This window comes from Pipistrellus kuhlii, unplaced genomic scaffold (genome assembly GCF_014108245.1).
Source record: "Pipistrellus kuhlii isolate mPipKuh1 unplaced genomic scaffold, mPipKuh1.p scaffold_m20_p_77, whole genome shotgun sequence".
Lineage (NCBI taxonomy): Eukaryota > Metazoa > Chordata > Mammalia > Chiroptera > Vespertilionidae > Pipistrellus > Pipistrellus kuhlii.
Window position 1 is genome coordinate 1007842 of NW_023425581.1, and position 13302 is coordinate 1021143.

Below are 13302 nucleotides of genomic sequence, written 5' to 3' on the forward strand. Positions count from 1 at the left end.
AAAGGCAGCGAGGGCCGGGGTCCCTGAGGTGTTGGGGTGGGGCTGCACCCTGGCCCCAGGTGGGGGGGGGGGTGCCCGCGGCGCCGGGAGGCGGGGGCCAGGGGCGGGCATGCTCCCGGGACACCCCCCCCCCTCCGCTCCCAAGCGGCGTCTTCAAGGAGGCGGGACGGGGGGTAAGAGGGAAGGTCAGCTGACTCCCATGGACCTTGTCCCCGCTCCGAGCGCCGGGTTGTTGGCCAGCTATGGAGGCAGCGGCAGGTAGGAGCGGAGGAGCCCGGGAGCCGCGGAGCGGAGCAGCCGGGGCGGCGGGGCTGAGGCTGGGGAGCAGGGCACACGGTGCGAGGGCCTGGAGCCCCGAGACGCGGGGGGTGTGAGTGTGTGTGTGTGTGTGTGGGTGTGTGTGTGTGTGCTTCTGCCTTCCCGGTCCACACCCTGTGCCGACCCGGACGGCTCGGGCTGCTGTGCCCTGGCCTGGAGGAGGGGAGGGAGGGACGGCAAAGCCCCTTGGAGCAGAATGGAGGGGAGGGTCAGGTTCTGGGTTTGGGGTCCCCCCAGCCCGTTCAGTGAGCGGAGGGGTGAGGGATGCGCCTCTCCCCTCCCGCTTCCGCCCAGCAGGTCTCCAGGAGGCGGCTCCCCTCACCCTGTAAGTGGTGCCCAGGGCGGGCGGGGGGGCAGGGGGGGCCCCCAGCTGGCAGGGGCATCTCCAGTGGCCTGGGGTCTCCTTGCAGGAAGTTTGAGTTTAACCCAAAGCTGGGCATTGATAATCCTGTCCTGTCCCTGGCGGAAGACCATGGCCCCTCTGGTAACCATCTCGCCGCCCCGGCAGCCGCCCCCTCCCTGGAGGTGTCCGCAGGCCCCCGTCCCTGACCGCTCCCTCGGACAGTGGCCTCGGTTGGGAGTGACCACGGGGACGGGAGGAGGCCACCCTGCCCAGCGCCCAGTGGTGCCCTCCCAGGGGGCAGCGTCCGCCGGGCACCAGGCGGCTAGCACCAGGCACATCCCTCCCCCGTCTCTGCTGCCCAGACGCCTGGCTCTGCCCGGAGCGGCCCCGCTTCTGTCTGCTGAGCAAGGAGGAGGGCGGGAGCTTCGGCTTCCAGCTCCGGCAGGAGGCGGGCGGGGCCGGCCCCGCGGTGTGCGGGGTGGAGCCCGGCGCCCCGGCCCAGCGGCAGGGTCTGCGGGAAGGAGACCGGATCCTGGCGGTGAACGACCAGGCGGTGGCGCACGAGGCGTTGGAGATGGTGAGGCCGCAGCCCGCCCCCCGGGGAGGGGGTGCCAGTCCGGCCCTGGGAGGCGTGCGGAGGGCTGGCTCCGGTGGAGCGCAGGTGCCGGGGCGGGCGGGCCGGCGCTCCACCGCCGCCCTCTGTCCAGGTGGCGCGCCGCATCCGGGCCAGCGGCCCGCGGGTGCTGCTGGCGGTGGCGGCGGCACCGGCGCACGACCCGGCCCTTCTCTGCGCCCCCCTCGGCCCCGGGGTCCGGCCCCGGCTGTGCCACGTCGTGAGAGACGAGGGTGGCTTTGGCTTCAGTGTCACCCACGGTGAGCGCCGAGGCTCGGGTGGGGGAGCGGTCGGGGTCTCACCCCACCCTGGGCAGCCAGACTCACTAGCTTTTATTTATTTATTATTTTTTGTTTTGGGTGGAGGACTTCCAGAACATCCAGGTTCTTTCTGGCTGGTGCTGAGCCCCGGAGGGGCCGCTGAGCGGGCAGGCGTGCCCCCGGGGGCCCGGCTGCTGGAGGTGAACGGGCTCAGCGTGGAGCAGCTCACGCACAGCCAGCTCCGCAGGAGGGTAGGCAGCGCCCGTCCTCCGTCCCGCGGCCCGACCCCCTGGTCTCCCCTGGCATCCCCACCCCCTTCCCTTTCCGGGGTGGGCCCTCCCCGCCCGTGCCCCGGCTCTGAGCCCGCCGGGTCCCGCAGCTGCGGCGGAGCGGCGCGCAGGTGACGCTGCTGGTGGCGGCGCCGGAGGTGGAGGAGCAGTGCCGCCGGCTGGGGGTGCCCCTGGCCGCGCCGCTGGCCGAGGGCTGGGCCCTGCCCGCCGGGCCCCGCCGGCTGCACCTGCAGGAGGGGCCCCGGGGCTTCGGGTTCCTGCTCCGGGAGGAGAAGGGCGTCGGCGGTCGCCTCGGTGAGTGGGAGCCCGGGGTCCGGGGGGCGCAGTGTCTGTGCGCACCTACCTCTCAGGGGGGCCCAGGCTGCGCCCCGCCCTGACCTCTGGGGGGCCGCCCGTCCCCGCGTGCCCGGCGGACCGGGAGGAACCGCGTGTCTGTCCAGGGCAGTTCCTGTGGGAGGTGGACCCGGGGCTGCCGGCCGACCAGGCTGGGATGCGGGCCGGGGACCGGCTGCTGGCCGTGGCCGGGGAGAGTGTGGAGGGGCTGGGCCACGCGGAGACGGTGTCCAGGATCCGAGCCCAGGGCTCCCGCGTGGCTCTCACCGTCGTGGACCCTGAGGCGGACCGCTTCTTCCGAATGGTGCGTGGGGGGGGGGGCGGGGGCGGGCGGGCCGGGCGGGGGCGGCGGGCGGGCGGACGCGGCAGGCCTGTGCTCCGCCCGCAGGTGCGCCTGTCCCCTCTCCTCTTCCTGGAGGGTGCGGAGACCGAGGACCCGCCCGGCGAGGACGCAGCCCTGCCTCCCGCCCCGCGTGGCTCCCGCCAGGGCTCCCGCCGGTGCAGCTTGTACCCCGGGCCCGGCGGCGGCTACGGCTTCCGCCTCAGCTACCAGGCCGGCGGGCCCCGCCTCTCCATCGCGCAGGTGAGGAGCTCCAGGCTGCCCCCGGCGGGGCTCCCTCCGGGGGCCCTCCCTCCCTCCCGGGGGGCCTCCCTCCCGGCGGGCCTCCCTCCCTCCGGGCGGGCTGCCCCCGGCCCCGGCCCGCGGCTGAGCTGCGCCCGCCTGCAGGTGACGCCAGGGGGCGCGGCGGCCCGGGCGGGGCTGCAGCCGGGAGACGAGATCCTGGAGGTGAACGGGCGCCCTGTGGACGGAGAGCAGGACGTGGACCGGCTGCACCGGCTGGCCGAGGCCGAGCCCCCTCTGTGCCTGCGGCTGGGGGCCCGGTCTCCGCGGGGCTGGTAGGCATGGGTCCCGGGACCCCGGAGAGGCGGAGGGACTGAGCAGCTGGGGAGGGGCTGAGGGGGGGCAGAGCGGGGGGCAGGGGGGGCATGGACTCCAGGCCATGGCAGGGGCGGGGAGGACCCTGCAGAGCCCCACCCTGGGCATCCCAGTGCAGCGGGCTCAGGGCCAAGCCCCTCCGTGGTGAGCGGCCGCCTCCCCTCTCTCCCTGCCAGGAGCGAGCTGTAGCCGCGGACCTGCCCGACTGCCCCCCCTCCGCCCGGCAGGTCGCTGCTCCGCCGGAGCTCTGGACGCTGGAAACTGGGGCTCTAGGAGCCGGACAGTCACAGGCTGCCCAGCGCCCCTCCTCCCCAGAGAGGGGGTGTTTGGAGGCCTCAGGTGGGCCCGCGGCCCTCCCCTCCGCCTCCCGAGGAAGCCATGTGGGAGGCCTGGACGCCAGCCCAGCAGGAAGCTGCCTGCCTGAGTGGCGGGATTTTGGATTTGTAATCAAAATACACATGTGGTCTTCACCCTGGCACAGAGCTCCTACCACGCAATAAGAGCAATCAAGGGGCCTTTTGTTACTCATAAAATGCTTCTGGCACCGACTTTTGTCAAGGAGGTGACTTCTGGAAGCCTCTAAGGATGGGGAGGGAATGGTTGCCAGGGGAACCAACGGGGTTGAAACTTTCTCCCTCACCCCACACCCTCCCTGCGGGGCTCTGAAGAGGGGAGCCCCAGTGATGTCACTGGCCCCCGCTGCCGTGAAGCCTCCATGAAAAGCAGCGCCTGTGGAGGTGCCGGAGGGGAGGGGTCCACAGCGGGCGGGCATTCCCTTCCCGTGTGCACACCCAGCTCTGCCTTCGGCTGTTTCCGAACTGTATCCAGTAATAAACTGGTAATCAGTGAGCAGACTGTCTCCCTGCGTTCTGTGAGCCCCTCTAGCAAATGATGGGGAGCATGGGAACCTCCGATGCACACACAGCTCGTTGGTCAGAAGCGCTGGCGACCACCTGTGCCTGAGTTGGTGTCTGGAACTGAGCCCTCGCCCTGTGCGTCTCTAGGTAGAGTCAGAGTTGAGTTCAGTGTGGGACTCTGAACCTGGCGTCCACAAAAGAGGTGGAGAATGCCTTACTGGGCCGAAACCGGTTTGGCTCAGTGGATAGAGCATCGGCCTGCGGACTGAAAGGTCCCAGGTTCGATTCCAGTCAAGGACATGTGCCTGGTTCGATTCCGGTCAAGGGCATGTACCTTGGTTGCGGGCATATCCCCAGTAGGGGGAGTGCAAGAGGCAGCTGATCGATGACTCTCTCTCATTGATGTTTCTAACTCTCTATCTCTCTCCCTTCCTCTCTGTACAAAATCAATAAAATATATTTTAAAAAAAAGAAAAAAAGAAAAAAACCACATTGAAACCTGTAAAGAATTTTGTGAGTTTATTTGAGCCAAACCGTGGACATGAGCCGGCTAGCAGAACCTCAATGGATTGAGAATGGCGGGTCCACCTGTGTTCATACATGGCCATCAGAGGAGGGGCACGGGTGGGGACATGAAATCCACTGGTGATAGACTGGAGAGGCGGGAGAAAGCAAAGCGGGAAACCCCGGGATTGGGTAAAAAGTAAAATGATGGACACGTCCTCAGGTGGGTGCAGGGACAATTAACACGGTAATGAAGGACTTTATGGTCTCTGTCCTGGCGTCCCAGGGGGTCCGGAAGAAGGGAAGTGACAAGCCACCAGACATCTCACAGATATGTTATCTTAGAGGCTAAAAGGCTCAGGAAAGTTGATCTTTGTCAGGGAAAATATCAGCCTAGGACATGACTACCCACCATAACCTGTTCATTTTCAGACCATCCTTGTGGTGGCTTTATGTCTGAGTCTGCCAGCGGCCACGCAGGCCGCCCCTGAGCTGTCAGTCAGCACGTGGCCCTCCGTCCCCAGCGGCCTGGTCCCCCCTGAGCCTGGAGAAGCCAGGCACCCATCCACCCGGACTCACCAGGGCCGGCGCTTTCTCTGGGCCTGCGCACCAGCTTCCATCCTTCCTCTCCTGGTCTTAGGTGGCATCTCCGTGCTGTTCTAGGGCAGGGTGCGGGGCATGAAATTAGACCTGGGCGAGGGGTGCTTTCCTGGTCCCTAGACTGACCCAGGAGGCCCGGGAGAGGGAGCGGATCCGCCTCCGGATCCGGCTCACTTTTCAGCAGCCGCGGTCCTCGGTCTCCTGGACCCCGGCAAGGCCGTGGGGCGGCGCTGTCTCTCCTGCACGCCGGGCTCTAGGCAGAAACCCTCCTCTCCATCCTCTGGGACACACAAATCCCAGCCCCGTCCCTCCCCTCCCAGACCTGGCCCTGCCCCGTCTACCTCGAGGACGCTGGCCTCCGCGGAGTGTCCCGGGGCCGGGGGAGCAGAGGCCCAGCCAGCGGAGCCGGAGGCGGCCGGGGTCTGGGAGCCAGTCCGGGCGCAGGTCCGGCCGGAGAGCTGGCGGGGCGTCCGGAGCCGCTGTTGCCAGGCAGCCGGGAAACAAGCCCCGGGAGGCGGAGCACCGGCCCGGCTTCCAAGCCCAGGCCCGAGCGGGGACCGCCGCCTCCGGCAGCGCCGGGCTTGGAGCCGGGCCAAGGACAGGGCGCCCCGGAAGCCGTGAAGCTGCGCTGACAGAAAGGGCTGACGGTAGCCACTGGGGAAGAATTATTTTTGCTTTTAGAATTTTATTTATTGATTTTAGAGAAGGGAGAAACATCAGTTTGCGGTTCCACCTACTTATGCACCCTCGGTTGGTTCTTGCACGCGACCGGGATGGCGCCACCGCCTTGGGGGTCCGGACCTCGCTCCAGCCACCTGCCAGCGCAGGACTCACTGCCTGGAGCGGGGCAGCCTAGGCCTCCGTCTCCCCGGAGCTCCCCCCGCCCCCCAGGCGTCCTGTGGGCTGGGAGACACGGGGAGGAGGGCGTTGGGAGTGAGAGCGGGGAGAGGCAGCCGCAGTGCCCAGTGCCCACCTAGAGGGCCGCACAGGAGAAAAGGGTTCTGGGCAGAGACAAGAGCTACGAGTTCCAGGCTCCCCTTTGTCTTTCTTTGTGTGTGTGTGATTAGAAAACTTTTTATTGGATGCAGAGAGGAGGGATAGAAATAGATGAGAGAGAATCATTGACCGGCTGTTTTCTGCAAGTCCTCTCCTGGGGATAGAGCCCGCAACTCCATCAGGGCTCTGACCAGGACATGAATCTGTGACCCCTGAGCATGCATGCTGTGCCTAAATGTTTCTACGTAAAGATTTCTGAGGCGATGTTGTAGGCCCTTCGCTCTGGGGGAAGCTTCCTGCATTTTGCTGAAGGTGTGGGGGACAAATGCATCGGAGGAGGGCCTGTGAAGGATGACTCGCCCTTGAGGAGCGCCCTCCCCCAGGCTTGTTCTGTGGGAGCCTTGCCATCCGTCTGCCCCTGGACCTCCAGGCACCCACTCGCTAGAATGAAAACCGCCGAAACCTCAGCACTCTCCCCTAGTCCATGAGGGAACTCCAGACTCCTCTTCAGCTATTTCTTTCTCTCTCCGTCCCCTCAACAATTTTGTCAATTGCCTATTGCTAGGAGCAGATTGAAGAAATAGCTATGAGATCTGGGAGTAAAAAAATCCTTCCTGCCTTAGCTGGTTTTGGCTCAGTGGGTAGAGTGTCGGCCTGCGAACTGAAGGGTCCCTGGTTCAATTCCGGTCAAGGTCATGTACCTTGGTTGTGGGCACATCCCCAGTGGGGAGTGTGCAGGAGGCAGCTGATCAATGTTTCTAACTCTCTATCCCTATCCCTTCCTCTCTGTACAAAATCAATAAAAAATATTTTTTAAAATATATTTTTTATTGATTTTTAAAAAATATATATTTTTATTGATTTTGTACAGAGAGAAGGGAGAGAGATAGAGAGTCAGAAACATCAATGAGAGAGAGTCATCGATCAGCTGCCTCTTGCACACCCCCTACTGGGGATATGCCCAAAACCAAGGTACATGCCCTTGACTGGAATCGAACCTGGGACCTTTCAGTCCCCAAGCCGACGCTCTATCCACTGAGCCAAACCGGTTTCAGCAATAAAACACATTTTTAAAAAACATCCTCGGGTGAGGACTAACAAACAAACAAAAGTCCTTCCTCAGACAGCAGTCAGGAGAGGCATTCACGTGGCCGAGTCTCCTTCATGAGCGCAGGTGCATCTGCGCCGGGCGCTGCAGTGAGGCGGCAGGCGCTTCCCAGGTGCACACGCCCTGCTCCTTCCGGAACACGCAGAACTTTCCTCCTCAGCGCAGCGTGGCTGTTTACCCTCCCCCACAACCTCTCTTCCCGCCCGGCCAGCAGGATCCCAGGCCTCCTCACAGAACTGGGGGGTTTTCCACGGACGGGGAGTGTCTCCACCATGCTGACGGCGGATGGCGTATTGAGGACAGAGCTTATCTGGCAGAATGCAAACATGGCGTGCCTCAGAAGAGCGTTTACTTTTCAAATATGTTCAGTCAACCGACTGTCAGGTGCAGAATGAGGATGTGGTTTGGGGCGAAGGTGAAACAGAACAAGAAAAGTGCCACATGTCACATATGCTATGAGCTGAGTTTGCTCAGACGAACCCAGGAGCGAGTGACATTGTGATCACAATCCAGCTTCCCCTCTAGTGTACTTTTAAACAAGCCAAATGAAAATGATTTCCTTATTTGAAGGAAGGTTTAATTGATTTTAGAGGGAGAGGGAGAGGGAGAGCAGCATAGATGTGAGAGAGAAACACCGATCGGTTGCCTCCACCCCTGCCTGGGATTGAACCCAAAGCTGGAAACATGTCCTTCCTGGGAACCGAACCTCTCAGTGCATGGGACAATGCTCCCACCATGGGCCAGAGCCAACCTTTCCTTTAAAAAATTAACTGTTTGGAAGTGAGCTAAGAAAGATTATTTCAGCATAGCTCTGTTTTCCTCTGAATAGGACCCACCTGGGAGGCTTGCAGAGACGTGGTGGAGAAGGGCCCTGCGTTATCAGCCGTGGGGCAGGCCGTGTCTGCCAGGAAACCACACGCCGTGATGCCGCTCTGCTCTGCACCGACTGCGGCGAGACAGCCACATGGAAGCCTTACGCCGAGGGGCGCAGGTGGCCTAGACAAGCTCCGAAAAAACATACAGAAGTAGCCTGTTATCTGCAGATTTTTATTTATTTATATTTTTTTAAATTTTATTTTTTTATTAAATTATCTGGGTACATATTTTACCATTGCTTCCCCCACCCCCATATTTGCAGATTTTTAAAATATATTCTTATTTTTAATGATTTCAGAGAGGAAGGGAGAGGTAGAGAGAAATAGCAATGATGCGAGAGAACCGTTAATGGCGGCCCTCCGCACACCCCATTCTGGGGATCGAGCCCAAAACCCGGGCCTGTGCCCTTGATTGGAATCAAACCCGGAACCCTTCAGTCCACAGGCCACGCTCTATCCACTGAGCCGAGCCAGCTAGGGCTCAGGGGTTAATTTACCTTACTCCACTAAATCTAGGATCTAACAATGAGGGAAAGAAATTGCCTTTGTGTACCTACTGTGGAGGATTGCAGTGGGTAAGGAAGAAGTGGTTGTAGAAATTTAGAGGAGGTGTGGACGGAAAAAAGGCCACATGCTGACCTGACCAGCTCAAGGAAGCCCTGCATGGCGGTTTTGCAAACTCAAAGACCTAAAGTAACCACAAAGGATGGTCTGAAATTAAAAATTTAACTAAAAGTAGTTTATAGAAGGTAGCTATTTCCTAAGCCAGTATTTTCCCCGACGAAGATCAACCTCCAATATTTACTAAGCCTATTTTTTTTACATTTTTTAATTAAATTATTATCTGTGTACATCTTTTAACATTGCCCCCCTTACTAAGCCTATTGTTTTCCTTTCTTCCTTCCTTCCTTTCTGTCCCTTTCTTCCTTCCTTTTTCTTTTTCTTTTCCTTCCTTCCTTCCTTCCTTCCTTCTTCCTTCCTTCTTTCTTTCTTTCTTTCTTTCTTTCTTTCTTTCTTATAAATATATTGTTTTTACTGATTTCAGAAAGGGAGAGGGAGAGAAAAACATCAATGATGAGAGAAAATCATTGATCTGCTGCCTCCTGCACGCCCCTTACTGGGGGTTGTGCTTGCAACCCAGGCAAGTGCCCTTGATCAGAATTGAACCCGGGACCCTCCAGTCTGCAGGCCGATTCTCTATCCCAAGCACGTGCCCTCGGGCCGTATGTGGCCCACAACAAATACTTTTGCAGCCCAGCCAACATAACCATATGTAAGAAACATTTTAATAAAAATGTCGTAACTTAATTTTTACAATATCCTGCTATACGTAATTATTAACAAGGAACTATAACGTTTGCTAATGACTGATTACTACAATTGTGTTGCATTCATTTCCCTTAAGCGCCTTGCGCGCAGATGCACATTTTCTTTCTACTAATACTAGCAGTGAATATTTTAGCAGCCGATGGCCACGTCAGTAGTCTTGTACTGACTTGTTCTTGCTTTTGGAGAATAAGAAAAATAGGTTTATTTGCATCGTGTTTATTAATTTGTGCAGTTATTTGGTGTCTGGTAAGTTAATGTTCAATAAAAAATAGGTATTAAAATGTTCCTTTATTTACGTTAACAATGACTCATTTGTTTCAACCCTTTGTGTTCAGCACGTCTCTCCCAAAATAAACCACCATTTCTATAAAAATGGAAGCTTTTTTGTTTTTTTTGCAGGCCTTGTTTGTGGCCCAGTGTTAGCCTTTGAGTCTGAATGCTTGGTCTATCCACTGAGCCAAACCAGTGGGTGAGCCTAGTGTTTTTCTGCATCAAAGATAACACACCTGTGAAATGTCTGCGTGACTTGTAACTTCCCTTTCTCAGGACCCCTCAGGGCACAGCCAATGGCTTCACGGCAAACCACAAATCCCCTCACTGTTTTTATTGTGTTAGTTGTTGCCTCTTAACTGTTCTGCACCCACCTGTGTAAAGAAGCTGTGCTACCCCTTGTGCCAGGCTTCCTCCTACCCCTGCTTTGCTTTCTCCCTCCTCCCTAACCTGTCACCAATGGGCTTCCTGTAACCCACTTACATCTCCTCCTTTGATGGTCATTCATAAAAACAAGGTAAAAACCACCATTCTCCAGAGCATTATCCCAATGCATTGACATTCTGCTTCCTGGCAATTGTGAACAGTTTGGCTCAAATAAACACACAAGCCCTAGCCTGTTTGGCTCAGTGGATAGAGCATTGGCCTATGGACTGAAGGGTCCCAGGTTCAATTCTGGTCAAGGGCACATGCCTGGGTTGCAGGCTCAATCATCAGTAGGGGCATTCAGGAAACAGCCAATCAGTGATTCTCTCTCATCATTGATGTTTCTATCTCTCTTTCCCTCTTCTTTCCTCTCTGAAATCAATAAAAATATATTAAAAAAATAAACACACAAAAAATTCTTTATAGGCTTGAATGCTCTTTTATGTTAACAAAGAGAAGGATCATTTCTTGCTGGAGTGTCTGGTAAGGACACTATTGGGAGTGATTTTTGAAGAATGGATTTGATTTTGGCAGCACACCTTAGAGGTGTTATAGGGTTGCAGGCAGGAGGATAGGGACACTGAACCAGGAATGTGAAAGCAAGGCCAAACCCTGTGGGCAATTTGTAGCTGGCCTAGAACTAATAAGCCACTAGCTTCCCAGCCAAGGACACAGAGCAAATGGTTAGACACCTCTCTATGGGGGAACCAAGATGGCAGCATAGGTAAACACCTGAACTTGTTGCCTCACACAACCACTTCAAAACTACAACTACAAGACAAAACTGACATCATCCAGAACCACAGGAGGTACACGGAAATTCTACAACTAGAAGCAAAGAGAAAAGCACACTGAGACTCAGAAGAGCTGCGGAAGTAAAAGCAGAGGCACGGAGGCCTGTGAGCAAGGAGAGGGCTGGCAACTGAGTACATGGATGGCTTCAATCCACAGGGAGACACAAACTCCTGACTGCTCTGAACTCCAGTTCTGAGTGAGACTCTGGGGACCCAGACTCACATGGGAAGAAACTGGACTGTCTGGCAGCGGGTGGAAATTGAGGGCGGCTTTCTCTCAAAGGTGCTTGCAGAAATTACCGAGGAACACTGAGACCCAGGGGCCTCATAGGGCAGGGCTTATGGGAAGCAATTGCTGTTTGTTCCACCATGAGACTTTGCCCCATCCAAGCTGAGTGCAGAGGCTTTTGCATATGAATGACCTGGTCCTTTGAAATCTAAACTTACCTATCAAACTGCAGCTGAGTCAGTGAGACCCAGAACATTCAAAAGAAGGCCCAAGGCCCACAGCAGCTTGCACTGCTTCACAGCTGGGCCTCATCTGGGCACCTCCAAACCCCAAACAAAGAAGAGGGATCTGCAGATCTCTCCATAGCTCCTGCTGGGTGGCCTCAGGCAGAGGCTAAATTTGCACCTCCTTGGAGATCCAAGAGCCAGTGTACCCAGTGGTCAGACTGGGACCATCTAGATTACAACTCCTCAGATCCATAAGGGACACACTGAGGGGGCAGACTCAGTGAGCACCAAAGCCCCACTGAAGCAAGTCTTGCCTCATAAGGGTGTCTCCAGCACAGAAGTTCTCCCATTGTAGACACAGCTGACTGTGTAGACACAGTCAATTCCTCCCAGTGATACCAACAACAATGAAGGCTTAACTAGAACAAGACTGTGCACACAGCCCACAAAAGGGTGCACCAAGAGTGTCCACCTCAGGTAACTGGGAGGCTGAGCCACTGGGCCCTATAGGACACCTAGCACACAAAGCCACTCTATCAACTCAGGGAAGCAGCCAAAATGTGGAGACAAAGAAACAGGTCACAAATGACAAATGGAGGAAAGCAAACTACTGGGTATAGTTCAAAGCCAGTTATAAAGCTTTTTCACAAATTTTCTAGAAAAGGCTGATAAATTTAGTGAGACCCTTGAGGATATGCAAAAGGACCAACTAGAAATTAAGCATACACTGACTAAAATAAAAAATAATATACAGAGATCCAACAGCAGACTAGAGGATTGCACGAATCAAGTCAAAGACTTGAAATATAAAGAAGTAAAGAACACCCAACTGGAAAAGAAAAAGAAAAAAGAATAAAAAAATATGAAGATAGTATAAGGAGCCTCTGGGATAATTTCAAGTTTACCAACATCCAAATTATAGGGGTACCAGAAGAAGAGAGAGAACAAGATACTGAAAACCTATTTGAAGAAGTAATGACAGAAAACTTCCCCCACCTAGTGAAAGAAATAGACTTACAAGTCCAGGAAGCTCAGAGAATCCCAAACAAAAGGAATCCAAAGAGGACCACACCAGGACACATCATAATTAAACTGCCAAAGGAAAAAGACAAAGAGAGAATATTAAAAGCAGCAAAAGAAAAATAGTTATAGTTACCTATCGATACAAGGGAGTACCCATCCGACTGTTAGCTGATTTCTCAACAGAAACTATGCAGGCCAGAAGGGAGTGGCAAGAAATATTCAAAGTGATGAATAGCAAAAATCTACAACCAAGATTACTCTACCCAGCAAAGTTATCATTCAGAATTGAAGGACAGATAAAGAGCTTCACAGATAAGAAAAAGCTAAAGGAGTTCATCACCACCAAACCAGTATTATATGAAATGCTGAAAGGAATTCTTTAAGAAGAGGAAGAAGAAGAAAAAGGTAAAGATAAAAATTATGAACAACAAATACATATTTATCAACAAGTGAATCTAAAAATCAAGGGAATAAAAAATCTGATGTACAGAATAAACTGGTGAATATAATAGAATGAGGGGTATAGAAAGGCAGTGGACAGACAATTCTTGGGGGGAAAAGGGGTGTAGGGGGTGCAGGAAGAGACGACAAAAATAGTACACCTATGGATGAGGACAATGGGATGGGGGAGTAAGGGCAGGGGGTGAGGTGAGAACTGGGTGGAGGGGGGGAGCTATGGGGCTAAAAAAGAGGAACAACTGTAATAATCTGAACAATAAAGATCAAATAAATAAACAAACAAACACCTCCTTATGGAGAGGAAGCAGAGGAGGGGAGAGGGGAATTGGACTAAGGGCCAGTTACTTCCTAGGCAGAGAAACCAGCAGTCCCAAGGGGCAAGGTAAAGTGCAGGTGCTTCTCAGGAATTCTGGGAAGGCCACAGCAAGGTAAACAGGGACCGTGAGAATTCATTTGCATCAAAGTATCCAGCAAAGGAATTCTGAGACCTACTGGACCCCCACCCAACCTG

General features: G+C 55.8%; 1 protein-coding gene across 3 annotated transcripts; it reads left to right on the forward strand.

Annotated features, from left to right (window-relative positions):
- The first annotated feature begins 91 nt into the window (after positions 1-91).
- PDZD3 (PDZ domain containing 3) lies at positions 92-4217 on the forward strand. 3 transcript variants are annotated; one of them, XM_045576195.1, is made up of 11 exons: positions 95-258; positions 616-643; positions 729-802; positions 1024-1238; positions 1369-1534; positions 1637-1785; positions 1914-2118; positions 2265-2461; positions 2546-2740; positions 2885-3054; positions 3271-3387. In XM_045576195.1, the coding sequence occupies exons 1-11, from the start codon at positions 243-245 to the stop codon at positions 3281-3283; spliced, it is 1428 nt and encodes a 475-aa protein (XP_045432151.1). In that variant the 5' UTR covers positions 95-242; the 3' UTR covers positions 3284-3387. The 3 variants fall into 3 exon arrangements, with proteins under 3 accessions (XP_045432150.1, XP_045432151.1, XP_036279005.1); XM_036423112.2 differs by having other exon boundaries at positions 96-258; positions 613-643; positions 708-802; positions 1649-1785; XM_045576194.1 differs by lacking the exon at positions 2265-2461 and having other exon boundaries at positions 92-258; positions 613-643; positions 708-802; positions 1649-1785; positions 3271-4217.
- The last annotated feature ends 9085 nt before the right edge of the window (positions 4218-13302 follow it).